Here is a 15,325-nt window from a genome sequence, read left to right on the forward strand (position 1 = left end):
ATATTTCTAGCATTTGGGATATAAGGAATGTAAACAGCTAACTTATCCTTGGTCTGTCTGTAAACTTTAAACCAAGCTACCACCATGTTTAACCATTGCATGGATTTTTAATATGAAAAATTGTAGATGGATAGCATGGTCTAGGGACACATGCAGGGCAGGGGTGAAATCCTCCTGGTTCGGCCCGGTTCAGCCGAACCAGTAGAGGCGATTGTCCTTGGTTCTGCGAACTGGTAGTAAAAAAAAAAAAAGCTTCCAAAGATCGTGCAGCTTGGCTGTGAGCCACGTGATCATTGAAAGCTTTTTTTTCTGCTTTTTAAAGCATTTTCCCCTGCCAGTTTGGGTGAACCAGCAGGGGGAAAAATGCTTTAAAAAGCTTTTTAAAAAGCTTCCGACGATCGCGCAGCTCACAGTTGAGCTGCGCGATTGTCAGAAGGTGTTTTTTTTTTAGATTTTTAAAGCATTTTTTCCCTGCCGGTTCCCAGCAGGGAAAAGAATGCTTTAAAAATCTAAAAAAAAAAAAAGCTGAAAGTGGGAAAAAAGTTGACCACGCCCACATAGTCACATGACCCACACACACACGCCAAGCCATGCCCACAGAACTGGGGGAGGCATTAGATTTCACCACTGATGCAGGGGTCAGAGACCCTGAGGAACTTACAAGAAAGGTAGGAAAGGCTTTTCACAGGCTGATAAGTTAGTTTCAAAAGTTCTTAATTGACAGGTTGTTTTCCATTGACTCCTGGGTTTCAGGCAGGAGGGGGATTTTCTCCATGCTTTCGTAGAGATGCTGGAGATTGAAGCTAAGGTCTCAGGGGTAGCAAGCAAGTGCTATACTTGGGCTACGTGATGAACAGCTGTAGCAGAGGAGGTCAAAGATAATGCTGGAGGGTAGCTGTTCTTGTGTTTCAAGGAAAATGTTTGAATGGATTAACTATTTAATTAAATAAATTTAATATTTCAGTGGAAGAAGGAGCCTAACAGGCTCTTAAAGGGAGAGAGGTTGCCTGTTGCTCTTCCCAATGTTTTGGATTAATGTGCGGGATCGCATCCTACCACACACTTCCCTGCGACCGATTCGCTCTCACAGGGAAGGACTCCTCTGGGTGCCGTCCACTAAGCAATGCCAACGGGCGGCGCCTAGGAGTAGAGCCTTCTCTGTGATGGGCCCAACCCTCTGGAATGACCTCCCCCCCGATATCAGAACCACCACCGACTTCCGCTCCTTTCGACAAAAACTGAAGACTCACCTGTTCCGTTTAGCTGGCCTGGCCCATTTATAGTTTTATTCTACCTCCTGGCAGATATTTTAATTGGGTATTTTTAGGGTATTTAAATATTGCTTTTAACTACTTTACTTCAGATATGTACAGTTTCTTATTGCCTCCTCTTTGTGTTTGTATTTTCTATTTATTGATGTGTTTTTATTTGACTGTACACCGCCCCAAGTCCCTTTGGGGAGAGGGGGCGGTATAAAAATCTAAATAAAAGTAAGTAAAAGTAAATGTGAGGGATTCTAATTTCAAACAACAATAACAAATCCCACAACTTTCCAGTGTATCCCTATACTCCTATATGGTAGATTTTAGATGTTTTCTTCAAAGCATTATAACTTGTGCTTCATTCAGGAATTGATTCCTGAATAAAGAACATTTCTTCTCTCTCTCCCTCTCTCCCTCTCCCTCTCTCCTTCCTTCCCTCCCTCTCTCCCTTCCACCTCTCTCTCTCTCCCTCTCCCCCCTCTCTCTCCCTCCCTCCCTCCCTTCCCCTCCTCTCTCTCTCTCTCTTTCTCCCTCTCTTCTTCCTTCCCTCCCTCTCTCCCTTCCACCTCTCTCTTTCTCCCTCTCCCTCTTTCCTTCCCTCCTTCCCTCTCTCTCCTTTAGGTTGTCATCATGGAAGTTCAGGGTCTCAAATCCTTAGCACCCAACCGGATTGTGTATTGCACTATGGAAGTGGAAGGAGGAGAAAAACTACAGACTGACCAGGCTGAGGCATCCAAACCAACGTAAGTGTCCATCTTCGCCTCCATCACATTTCCTCCTTTATTTCAGATATATACCTGGCAATCTAAGGAGAAAGGCCCCTGGATGCCCACAAGCTAACTTGGATGATCACAGCCACCCCACTATTGCTACCCTGGGGTGTCAGCTAATGCTAGACTCAAACCTCCACTGGGCATATTTTATTTACTATTTATTAAGAAAATTTATATGGCTGCCCAACTCACTCACTAGAAGTTTGTTTGTGGCAATATGTTGGAATAAGTGAAGATTGGTATCCTTGGCTGGATTCATACCCTGGAGTAACTATAATGAAATGTATTTGCTTTCCCTTAGATTATCAATTAACCAACCATCATAATATCTAACCCATTTAGATAAGCTGATTAATTACCTTTTATTTTAAAAACCATTAATCTTGGGGGAAACAAAACTGGCATGTTACTTGCAGTTCTGACCAAAAAAATATGAAATCAGGACCACTGAACCTCTTTTTCAAGAGGTAACTGGACTTTCTGTTTTTCTTTGAAGATATTTCATTTCTCATCCAAGAAACGTCTTCAGCTCTGACTTCCACATAAATCCTTCCATTCCTCACCAGACAGTCAGAGCTGAAGAAGCTCCTTGGATGTGAAGTGAAACGTCTTCAAAGAAAAAACAAGAAAGTCCAGTTGCCTCTTGAAAAATTACCTTTGGGAAACCCATGACCTGGAAGAGTGAGAATCTCCATAGACACGATCACTGAACTCATTTTTTAAAAATACTTTTGTCTAAGGGGCAAGTGACTAAAGTGATATTTACACCATTTTGACTATCATGCTAAAAATATATCCTACACATTCTTAATTCTAAATGAACAAATCACAAACTGCCATCTTTTCATTCGGAGAGTGAAAGGGGAGTGATTGAGTTCAGTTCACACATCATGCTAAGCCTAGTTTATTTAACTGATAGATTGCTGAATAAATCACAGTGGCTGATTCACAAAACACAATGAGCTATAAACCATGTTTATAAACCAGACTTGCTGGCCTCCTACAATTTATTAAGCCATAAAGCAGGATTTATAAAGTTCAGTGATTCAGAATACCACCCCACACCCAAACGTGCTTATTGTATGGCTCAACAAAAATTGCACATCCTCCTTAAGTGTGCTGTAACTATTTTGGTCTGGAAATAACTGCTCCAAACTTCAATCAATTTTATTTATAGCCTAAAGACCAAAAACAAGATACAAATGCAATCTAAACTTTGATTATTAGACATAACAATTTAGCACGGATATATACATACATACACACACACACACACACACACACACACACACACACACACATGATACACTTACTGGGATTTGAACCTGGGCTAGCTGATGAGAGCTAAATAGCTTGAAATAGAGCTATACTAGTCTCCCTTTATTTATTTATCAGCACAAACACAACACAAATGTAACAAAGGCAACATTAAAAATATGTTTTTCTGCCTGGATGGTCTCCTGGAGTAAGCCAAAGGACAGAAAAGGGAAGCAGAGTGTTCCCTCCCATACACATACTTACAATCCCAATTTACTGATACGTTACTAAAAACCTTGGTTTTATAACCATAGTTAAACATTTAAAAAGAAAAAAAATATTGTATTGTGAATGTTATGAGAGTCCTCAGCAAGAAGTTATCCAGTCTATTTTAAAATCTGAACTAGGAAAAAATACATCTGACCATATAAACATTTTACTTGCAGAGGAAAATCCTAAGATTACAGCAGCAACAGGTAGATTTTTTAACTGTGGCTATAAATAACTACTCCTATCCTGTTTAAATCTTCCAGCCAATCCAGTTTGCAATAAACACAATAAGTATTGTTTATAGCCTAGTCATTTTCTTCTATTTCAGTGTCAGATTTTGCTTCTCTTTACACATTAACATAAAAGAGTAAAGAATAATTTTGGAGTCTTCAGATAAATCCCAGTTATACACACCAATAACCTGTTTAGACAAGAGTTGGTAGGGTAGCTCCTAGTGCATTCTGCCCCCCTGAAATGTGAAAACATGTGAAATATAGGTTGACCATGAGTCTCTATTCTTCTAAAGTCTATTCTGAGGAAAAAATAATTCAATAATTATATGTCTTGTAACAAGAAAGGCTCAATGTTCTTGTGCTGACATTCAGCTTGCCTGATATATTATTGTATAACATTCCTGATTTGGTTTTAAATGTAAAATTAAGTCAGCTGTATTCTTGGCAGCATTTTAGTTAATTGTTTGAATAGGAAATGTTCAAATATGCCAGTTTAATAGATTTAGTAATTGTATGTTGTGTAAAGATGTTTTGTTTTAAATGAATTCTACAAATCAAACCTGCGGCAGACTTTCAGATAAAATTGTCCTATGCTCCAGAATCAGTTAAATTTATCTGGTATTGTTATGAGAAATAGGAGGAAAGGGATTCAGTTGGATCACATTTTAAAGGGAACTTGCTAATTCAGTCTTCCATCTGAAATGAAAATTGATTATTCTTTAATATATGGACTCTTAAATGTAGTCTTCCAGTTAAAATATATATATACAGAAAGTATATATTGGTGAAAAATAATAGACCTTAGATGATGGAATGGGAAATATGGGTACATTACAATAACACATATACTGTACAATGATATATACAAGGAGGTAAGAATATGATAATCCACATAGATTTTCATTGAATTTCATACAAATGAGCCAAACTTCCATTTATAAACATGAAAAATGGAGTGAAATCTAATGCGGCAATTTGATCCATCCCTAATCTGGCACAGTGTGCCTCATTGCTATGTCTCTGGTTACATTTTATTCATTAAATATTTAGGAGATTCAAGAGGTTCAGGTACAGTATAGGTGGTACCTTGCTCAATAGTAGTAACTGTGAAAGGGATATTGGAGTCCTAGTGGACAACCATTTAAATATGAGCCAGCAGTATGCAGCAGTTGCCAAAAAAGCCAACACAGTTCTAGGCTACATAAACAGAGGGATAGAATCAAGATCCCGCGAAGTGTTAATACCACTTTATAATGCCTTGGTAAGGCCACACTTGGAATACTGCATTCAGTTTTGGTCACCATGATGTAGAAAAGATGTGGAGACTCTAGAAAGAGTGCAGAGAAGAGCAACAAAGATGATTACGGGACTGGAGACTAAAACATATAAAAAATGGTTGCAGGAACTGGGTATGTCTAGTTTAATGAAAAGAAGGACTATGGTTGACATGATAGCAGTGTTCCAATATCTCAGGGGTTGCCACAAAGAAGAGGGAGTCAAACTATTCTCCAAGGCACCTGAGGGTAGAACAAGAAGCAATGGGTGGAAACTAATCAAGGAGAGAAGCAACTTAGAACTGAGGAGAAATTTCCTGACAGTTAGAACAATTAATCAGTGGAACAGCTTGCCTCCAGAAGTTGTGAATGCTCCAACACTGGAAGTTTTTAAAAAGATGTTGGATAGCCATTTGTCTGAAACAGTATAGGGTTTCCGGCCTAGGCAGGGGGTTGGACTAGAAGACCTCCAAGGTCCCTTCCAACTCTGCTATTGTATTATTGTAAATGTTATAATTTTTGTGTGCATGTGTGATTTATTGCAAGTGTTGCTTTCCCAAATTCATCTTGTAGTATGCAAAAGGCACCGTGTGCCATCTAATACAATCTAGGATTACCATACATCTGGGTCCCCCTCCCCCTGCCCACGTCTCCTCTGTTTAATCTTTAAGTGCTCCATCTGCCTGGGAATTCAAAGTACCATAAAACATCTGGGATTCTGCAGAATGAAAAGGAATGAGAGTGGGGTCTCTTCCGTTCCTCGGAAGGTCTCTTTCTGAGCAACAGACAGGTTTAGGAAGGCAAATAGAGGCTAGGACAGTGATGGCTAACTTTTTTGTTGTCGCGTGCCAAAATGCAATGCATGCACAACACCTCCCTGTGCATGCACATGTGACACCTCTGCCCCCCAACACATGCATGTGCATCTCTGACATGCATCCCGTGCCCCATGCCTGTGCAGCAGAGCCCCGAAAATCAGCTGGCTGGCGGGAGGCCCATGCACATGCATGATGGAGCTGAGCTGGGGCAATGGCTTGTGTGCCTGCAGAGAAGGCTCTGCGTGCCACCTTCTTTTGGGATTGGAAGGAAAGTGTGTTTCTTAAGAGTTTTGGTTTTGAAACACAGCTAAGTCCTGTTAGCTCCTGTGGTTTGTTTGTTTGGATATACAGGAAATCCTCGACTTACAGCCATTTGTTCAAAGTTACAATAGCACTGAAAAAAGTGACTTAAAATCTGTCCTCGCATTTTCAACCATGGCAGCATCCCTGTGGTCGTGTAATTGTTCTGACCTAGGCTTCACCAAATCACGAAGCAGGCTCCTTGTCCCGACAAAACCCCTTTTTATTAAGCTAGTGTGAATTCCTCTCATTCACATCCAGCAAAGTCCCAGCAAACAGTCTTTCAAGGGTGAATTTACAGCCACAGACCTTATCCGGCTTGGAGAGCTGCCAGGCCAATATCTTCCAAATGTAATGCTGTACAAGAAAATAGTTCTCTGAGAGTCACGGACAAATCTTCACACTAATTAAGTGAACTAATTGTGTCCTGCAAACTCCACTCCCTTTCTCTCCTCTTTATTCCCTATGGAAGGGGCCATTCACCATCCACCTGTGCCTTTACTCCCAAGTCGGCCCTTGTTCCTTAACTGTTCTCTTCTCCTGGAAGCTCTGCGCATGTGCACATCAGGAACAGGCTCCAGCTGTTCTTCTGCCCCACTGATCCCCAACTTCGAAGGCAACTGATAACTATCAGTTGGCCCGGGCCCCATCTCTGCCTTCTGATGCAGAGTCCTGATCAGAGCCTTCCCCAGACTCTAGGACTGGCCCATCTTCCTCCCCAACCTCCTCACTGTCTGAGTCTTCCACCAGCTCTGCTGGCTGCAGGCAGGCCACAACAGTAATTAAGATTCTGGCACTTGGCAATCGGTGTGTGTTTATGACAATTTTAGTGTCTTTGAGTCACATCTGTCAACTTGCAAAGCTTTTCCAACCTACTCCTGAATTGCCATAGGCAGGGGAGATGGGGGGGATCGAGCCTTGCAGCTGCATCGAGGAATTTGCACCTTGGTCAAAACAATGCACATCCTAGCCAGCCAAAGTCAAGGCCATCTCCACAGAAACCAGTAATGTCCAGAGGGAGTGACTTCTATGACCCGTGAAATTGCTTCGTAGAGGAATATGACTGATGACACACCTTGTGGGGAGGGGGAAACAGGGTCAGAGGCAAGGCATGAACTGAGTGGGGTCAGAGCTGGCTGTCAGGGTTCCAAGTAACACCCCCAACAAAAGAAGACTCCGAGGCTTGAGTTTCCTCAAAGTTCCATTTTATTAGGGATGTCATGTTGGCACCTCTGGGAAAACCCGGATTTGAAAGCTTCCAGGTCCCCCCCCCCAAGTGAAAGTTCAAGTCCCTGCCCAGCACCCACATGTCCATCACATGATCCAATCAGGCACCATCCCAACTGACACTGGCTTCACTAGGTCCGTGCCATGGCACTCATAATAAACAACTGGATTTCTCTTGAAAACTGGCTTGAGGCTCCTGCTTTTATTAGGGCATTGGTCGGAACCCCTGACAACATGATCTTTATTTGTGACCTTCCCAGATGGCTTCTGATCAGCAAAATCAATGGAGGAAGTTGGATTCAGTTAAGAACCATGTGATTCATTGAACAACCAGGGTAATTCATTAAGCCATACTTTAAAAAAAGATCATAAAATTGGGTGTGACTCACTTAACAACCACTTTGCTTAGAATAGATGTTCTTGTCTCGATTGTAGTCATAAGTCAAGGACAACCTACAGTTCTTGATTTTGAGCTTAGGTGAAAAACTATTTCCACAGTGTCAAATACGGTTTCCACTTCAGGAGGCATTCTCTTTATTATTGGGATTACTTTTGGGGGTTTGTGCTTTAAAGCAAAAAGTCCAATTACAGTAGTTTTTGCTTATTATATGGATTTTTTTTTTTTTTGCTTCACTTTAGATTCTTCCCTCGGCTTCACTCCCTAATAATTTGTTCCACAGGAACTATTCCTTCATATCACATGAAAGAGAAATAATATATGCCAGGAGAAAAGGAAAGGGAAGTAGCAATGAAAAAATAAACAAATGTGATGCAGCATATGAAATAGATTCCTACACCCTGCATTTAAAAGTGCCCTCCTTTAACTGTTTCAAACTATTTAATAGGGCAAGTCTTAACAAAATCCCTGTTTGTAGATCAAAAATCCTTCAAGCACTCTGAAATTAATATATCCGTATAGGCAGTGGTGGGGTTCAAATAATTTAACAGCCAGTTCTCTGCCCTAATGATTTCTTTCAACAACCAGTTCACCAAACTGCTCAGAAAGTTAACAACCGGTTCTCCCAAAGTGGTGCGAACTGGCTGAATCCCACCACTACATAGAGGCTTTCACAGCCAAAGTCAATCAAGCAACAAAGGCCTTTCAGGCTGTATAACCTGGTCTGTATTTTCCTGGTGTCCTGATGTTTCACTGGCATTACGTCTGGTGTCTTTGGAGGCAGAGTGTACTACCTCATAATGTACTTTTTGGCAACTGAACAGGAACTGACTGTGCTTTTGTATTTGTACCTGGCAAGCTGCTTCTATAGAATTGCCCAGCAAGGCTGATAACAGATCTCTTTACCTGTGCTTGGAATAAGTGAAAGGATTCACTCATCATCTCAAACCGTATAACCATGCTCTCTTTTTCTTCTTCATACTGGATATACACGATCCAAATGGCGTCTTCTGTTTTGTCCTTCGTTTCTAAATCTCAGCCTTGCTTTCTTGCTCTGGAGATTTTTTTTTTTTAAAAAAAGGAGAACTGGTATTCCCTAGGTAGCTAATAGAGATAGCTGTCTGCTTCCAGTCCATGATTAAATTGCTCCAAAATATCTGTGTTAGATAGCTGTTGATTTATTTATTTTATTTATTTTTCTCAAGCATGTACGTATAAGATAACAGATATAAGTATAAATATTATTATGAATACAGGAAATGGATACGAATAAGTGGGAACAGTAGGACATGGACGGTAGTCACGTTGGTGTGCTTATGCATGCCCCTTACAGACCTCTTAGGAATGGGGTGAAGTCAACAGTAGACAGTCTAAGGTTAAATTTTTGGGGGTGTAACAACAGAATCAGGTTGTGCATTCCAGGCATTGACCACTCTGTTGCTGAAGTCGTATTTTCTGCCATCGAGTTTGGAGCAGTTTACCTTAAGTTTGTATCGATGGGTGCTCATTTATTGTTGCAGTTGAAGCTGAAGTACTCGTTGACAGGTAGGGTATTGTAGCAGATAATTTTGTGTACTGCACTCAGGTCAGACCGAAGGCGGTGTAGTTCTAAATTGTCTAAGTCCAAAATTTCAAGCCTGGTGGTATAAGGTATTCTGTTGTGAGCAGAGGACTGGAGGACTCTTCTCGTGAAATATCTCTGGATTTGCTTGATTGTATTAATGTCTGATATGCAATGTGGGTTCCAGACAGATGAGCTGTATTCGAGAATTGGTCTAGCAAAGGTTTTATATGCCCTAGTTTGCAATACAATATTACCGGAGAAGAAGCTTCGCAAGATTAAGTTAACAACTCTTAATGCCTTTTTGGCAATGTTGTTACAGTGAGCTCTACAGTGAGCAGTCTTTCTTGCCTTTCCTTTTGTATGCAAAAGGCTCCAAAGTCAAACATCGCAAGTCAGCATTTCAATGCCTGGCAGCCTTTGCTTGAAAATATCCGTTTAGATTTGCTTTGCTGCTCCGTTGCCAAACAACTGCTCCCCTTTTTCTATAATGTTCTCCTTCCTCCTAGTTTTCCACTAAAATCTCACTACATTAAGCTTGCTACATTTTATGCTGCCCCCTGGTGCCAGAGAGAAAAAGTTAGTATTATATTAGTAATATCTCCATCAATGTTGTTGACGTTATAATTCATATTATTTTCTTTGGTGTACTTGGTTCTCCACTTCCAAAGACTCTTCATTTGCCCTCTTCTGTCCAAGAAATTGAGGAATATGCTCGTGCTTTCTTTTGGCAGGCTAAGCAACTTTCCTCCCAGGCTTGATTTTATATTGTTGCTATCTTTCTTGTCCTCCCTTAATCCCAGTTCCATTTGTCTAGATCCCTCTTAAATTGCAAAATTCAGACATGGACCTCAGCAGAGTGATTTCTGAGTCGTTCAAAATGACACGAACATATTATTTTTTTTAACCTGGAAAGTGGGATTCTATCATTCAATCGAAAATTATATTAGCTTTCCCACTTCTGTTTTTAAAGCTGTGTTGCCGTGTTGATTCATATGAAAAATGTGGTCAAAATACTAAAAAGCAAAAAAAGAAAGCAGGCATAAAGTTTAACAGATCAGGAGAAGACTTACTTTGGGAGGAATGATTGATGTATCCTAGTCTTCAGGAGTAACAAAATTAATGGCACTTATCTGGTTGTTTAATCGTATGGACTTCATTTGCATGTACTTATTTGCTCGGCTTGGCAATCTTTTCTCATTTAGGACTGATTAATATCAAGGGATCTTAGAAGCATTGAACATTTTCTTCTGAGATTCAGTTACATTATCAATAGTATTTGGCAAATTATTCCGACACTTTCTGATTTTTAACGCTGAGTTAGGAACTTTCTTAATTGAATTGTAATAAGTAATCAATAGACTTGGAGTAAAGTAATCTGGTAAAGTATTTGGAAAGTGTTTGCTAAATTATAAATACTTAATAATATAAATATAAATAAGTATAGATGTCATATATGAAAAGCAAATAAGCTACAAAAATTATCTTCTAACATTTTTGTACTCTGGAAAGCATTAATCTTTATTTCTCCAAAGGAATTATCTTTTTATTTATCTTTTTGTTCAAATATCAATGGCACTGCTTAACATGCTGCATTGCTTTAATATAAAGTTCACATCATCAGAACATTTATTGGGATGAAAGTTATAGAACTGAAGTGATTCATTTTTCATTGTTAAAAAAGCAAAGCTTGAAGCCTGTATGGTGTTTCTTTACATGCCAAATGAATTTGAAATGGAATTTAAAAGTGCTTCAACCTAGTACTATTTCAAACTGGTTATTTATGCTGACTCCTTAGGCCAGTGTTTCTCAAACTTGGCACCTTCTTGATATGTGGACTTCAACTCCTAGAATTCCTCAGCCAGCTGCTAGGTGGGGAATTCTGGGAGTTGAAGTCCCCATATCTTAAAGTTGCCAAGGTTGAGAAACAGTGCCTTAACCTGAGAAAAACCTCAGAGTCCATTTGAACATTATCTTTTCTTTTTAATAGGATTAATAATCATATGCATCTTATATAGGAACCTTCAGTGCACCCATGATACATTTTGCTTATGCTTCACCCATTTATTTCAAAAGTGACAATAAACTGCTTAGTAAAAGCAAAGAAATACAATAGAATTGCATGGTCTCACTTTACATGAATGGAGAGGCAGATAGGGCTATCAGGTTTCACCTACAAACTCTGAAAAACCACTAGGAGACAACAAAAGGATAAAGAAAATAGTAATGTTTGCTGCCACCGAGTGATCATCTGGAGATGTGCAGCAGAGGGATGCCTATTTATAAAACCATGTTGATGTGCCTTGTCTATTCATCTCTCAGGCACTTCTTACACAACCCCATAAATCAAGCCTGAATGATTGGCTGATGTTCATTGGTCACCCAGATTTTAGCAGCAATGATGGGCTGACCACCTGGAGAAACATTGGGGGGGGGGAATTTTGCAGCACAGAGCTTTCCCAGAGGGAGGCTTGGGCAGCCCCAAGCTGGATAGAGGGGAAAGGAAGAGGTTCAGGGTAACCAGTCCCTAGAATCTCTCAGGATACATATAATAGGTTAGAAGGTTATAACTTTGGTTTGGTTTCTGTCCATTAGGTGTAAGCAAATAAAGAATTGCACCTGATTGGATTGCCTTGTTTCATCTCTGGGGTTGGGCCTTACATCATGCCAAATTTGATAGACCTAGATGGATGGCTTGATTGGAGCAAGCTTCAAAAGTTATTTTAGTGTATTTTTTATAAAAGAGAAGCCATATTATAAATCATAGTATTTTTCAAATCAAATCAGCATTGCCCTTCTATCTTAAGGTCTGTGCCTTTCAAATGTAATAAACAAGCATTAAGCCTGAATTCTGAAGTAGTGCAACAAGCTAACGGCACTGAATGATAGCATGCTATTTTCTCGAAACTCCCAATAGATTTTAAATGATCAACAGCACTCTAAAGTCAGTGCTTGCACAGAATGTTCCTGCAGCAATCCCAGTCATAAAGAAAACGACCACATAACTACTTGAGATTAGTTCAAACACTGAGAGGAGCACAGCACAAATTGAAAGCTGATTAGTGCCATCTAGTAGCTGGAAAGCAACATGGCATGTTTCAGAAGGAATCCCCTGTCAACACGTTTTCTTTTTACGTGTGTCACTCTAGCTGTTCATTGTCATTCAGTGAAGCTAGAAGTGAGTTCTCCGATAGGCTGTGTGTCCTTTGATAAAGGATAGTCCTTTATTTCAGAAAGCACTTCTTTAGATTTTTTTAAAACTCATTTTTGTCCTTTTGGTTCTTTTAACCTTTTACTGTACAAATAGTATCCCTTACTGCACAGCCTTTCACCTCATGAGAAAAATAGGAGATTGAATTGTCTTTTCAAAGCAAATTTACATGTACTGTTCAATTTTAAGTATTGTTATTAGAAGATGGACAAACGTTTCTTTTTTTTTTCCTGTTCTTGAATTTTCCTTTTTAAAGTCAAGTTATAAAGATAAACATTTGTTTCTCCCAATGAACCTCTTTCAGACTAGCTCCTTTTTCAGCCTCATCCATTATTTTTTCCAAGAAAATATAATTGTTGTTATAAAGGCCAGTATCACTTCCATTCCTTCCATGAAAGAATAAAAATGATGATCCAAGCCACTAACAGTAATAATTAAAAAAAATTAGCCTGAAAAATTGAAATGTGAAAGAAAGCAATTAAAAGACAATAGATGGCACATTAGCCAAATACTAAGCCCTATCAATTAAAGGCCATTCTATCCCTCTGTTAATGCAGCCTAGAACTGGGTTGCCTTTTTTGGCAGCTGCAGCACACTGCTGGCTCATATTTAAGTGATTGTCTACTAGGCCTGCAAGATCCCTCTCACAGTTACTCCCTTATTAGTAGTGAGACAAAACAAAAACCTCAAAACATCATCTAAGAATATAGAAACAATCAAAATAACAGTAAACTACATAACAAAAAGCTTCTTATTCTTAGTTTAAACATGTGCATTGGAATACAATGGACACGTATAATAATAATAATAATAATAATAATAATAATAATAATAATAATAATAATAATAATAACAACAACAACAACAACAATAATAACAACAACAACAACAACAACACCATGCCAGATATCACAGTTGTAGAGGGCTAAAACATACAATTTATCGACATTGCAGTACCAGGAGATGCCAGAGTTGAAGAAAAAGATCTGGAAAAAATCATGAAATAGCGCAACCTGGCCATCAAACTACAGGACTATGGATGAAACATGTAACAGTGATATCCATTGTCATCGGGGCACTTGGTACCATGTCCAAGAATTTTATAAGATACATCAACAAATTACAGCTTCCTGCAGTAACACCAGCGGAACTGTAAAAAACTGCGCTACTCGGAACATTGTATATTTTAAGAAGGTACTTGGTTGATACCTAGGATGCTGGCAGCAACCCGTATCAACCATTAACACCAGTCAATGGTATTTGTGATACATTTTTGAATGTTTAGTTGACTGAGTTTCATGTTTAATGAATAAAGTATAATTATTATTATTATGGAGAAGGCAAAATATTTCTCTTAGTGCTGCTCTCTCCTGTTATTTAGAGCAGTGCTTAGGGAATTGTAGATATTGGATTCCAGTGGCTGTACGATTCAGCCAACAAGGTCAACAGTGGTGTATTAACCATTAAGCAGACTAAGCACATGCTTAGGGCACCAGGCCCAAGGAGGCACCACAAAGTTGAAGGGAAAAAACTCAATGAAGATTTGTACAATATGTACAAAGGAGAGGGGCACCAAGATTTGTCAGTGCTTAGGGCACCAGTGAGCCTTAATCCGCCACTGGAGGTCAAAGTTATGGAAAACTCTAATCCAGATGGTAATTGTATTCCAACACATTCGAAAGAGAAGACTTATCCAAATCCCTGATTTAAGGGGCTGCACAATCACCTGTAAAAGAATAAAGTAAAGATCAGACTTGTTGGGGCTATTGAGATTTTCTGAATATCTGTTAGTCAAATCATAAAAGACTCCAGTAGATGTCAATCTTTTTGCCAGGAGTTTCAGAAGCTATATGGATAATTACATATTTGGTAGTGCAGATTGAATATTGGTCATTACACATACTAGGAAATGTGTGAGTGTGGAAATTGATTGATCAAAAATTATTTGTATTTTAAAGTAATTCCCCTCCCCAAGACTTATTATTTTTCATAAAATCCATGGAAACATTCCTAATCCTGATTTAATACAGTCTTTAAACAAATCACATATGAAGAGGACGCTGACAGTGGGTTGGCAAGAGAGAGCTTGGAAATTAATCTTGGTGATTAATTAAGTTTTCATAAGCATTATTATAATAACAGTGTTTAATAAGAAGGAATCCAGTTGCATTATTGAATCCTTCTTTAAACAAAGCTTTACTCTTTAGGTATTTTCTATGGCTACGCTAAGTTTTATTAAATGGTAAGGTTAAATCTTGTGTGTGGAAGCGGTGCACTTAACATGAATGAAAAAAATAATTTGGTGGCCCTGAAATAGAGTATGTCCTGATGCTGAGTATCACTGCCAACTAATTGCATCATCCTCAGATGAAGCTTGCCCTAAATCTCATTGCTAAATTGTCATAATGTAATGAAATATTTCACGGTGTTATTAAATATGAATTTATAGTCACCACATTATTGTCAAAGGTTTGCTATGTGTGTTTACTCTCGTTTGGTTTATTCCCGTTTGTAACTCATGTGATTCTCATATGGAAAACCTAATGGAAATTACTGTTTGCATTTGGATAATAGCATTGGTTGATAACATATGGTCTGTGGATGCTTCAGCAAATAAAAGGCTTTTAACAGTACAACGAAATAGGCGTCGTACAAAGCAGACGCTATCAAAAGGCACAGCGCAAGGTTATAGGGCATTTCCTCTGCTACTTAATCCCTTTTGCAAGTAATTTTCATACACTA

General features: G+C 39.1%; 1 protein-coding gene across 7 annotated transcripts in view; it reads left to right on the forward strand.

Moving 5' to 3' along the window:
• The window catches only part of CADPS (calcium dependent secretion activator), a 492,613-nt gene that overhangs the window by 224,696 nt on the left and 252,592 nt on the right, over positions 1-15,325 (forward strand). For all 7 annotated transcript variants that reach the window (XM_081935645.1, XM_081935646.1, XM_081935641.1 and 4 more), the window contains exon 6: positions 1,884-2,005. In XM_081935645.1, the coding sequence (XP_081791771.1) occupies positions 1,884-2,005 (122 nt within the window). The remainder of the gene's footprint in view (positions 1-1,883; positions 2,006-15,325) is intronic.

The sequence above is a fragment of the Natrix helvetica genome (genome assembly GCF_964273705.1).
Source record: "Natrix helvetica genome assembly, chromosome: 1".
NCBI lineage: Eukaryota > Metazoa > Chordata > Lepidosauria > Squamata > Natricidae > Natrix > Natrix helvetica.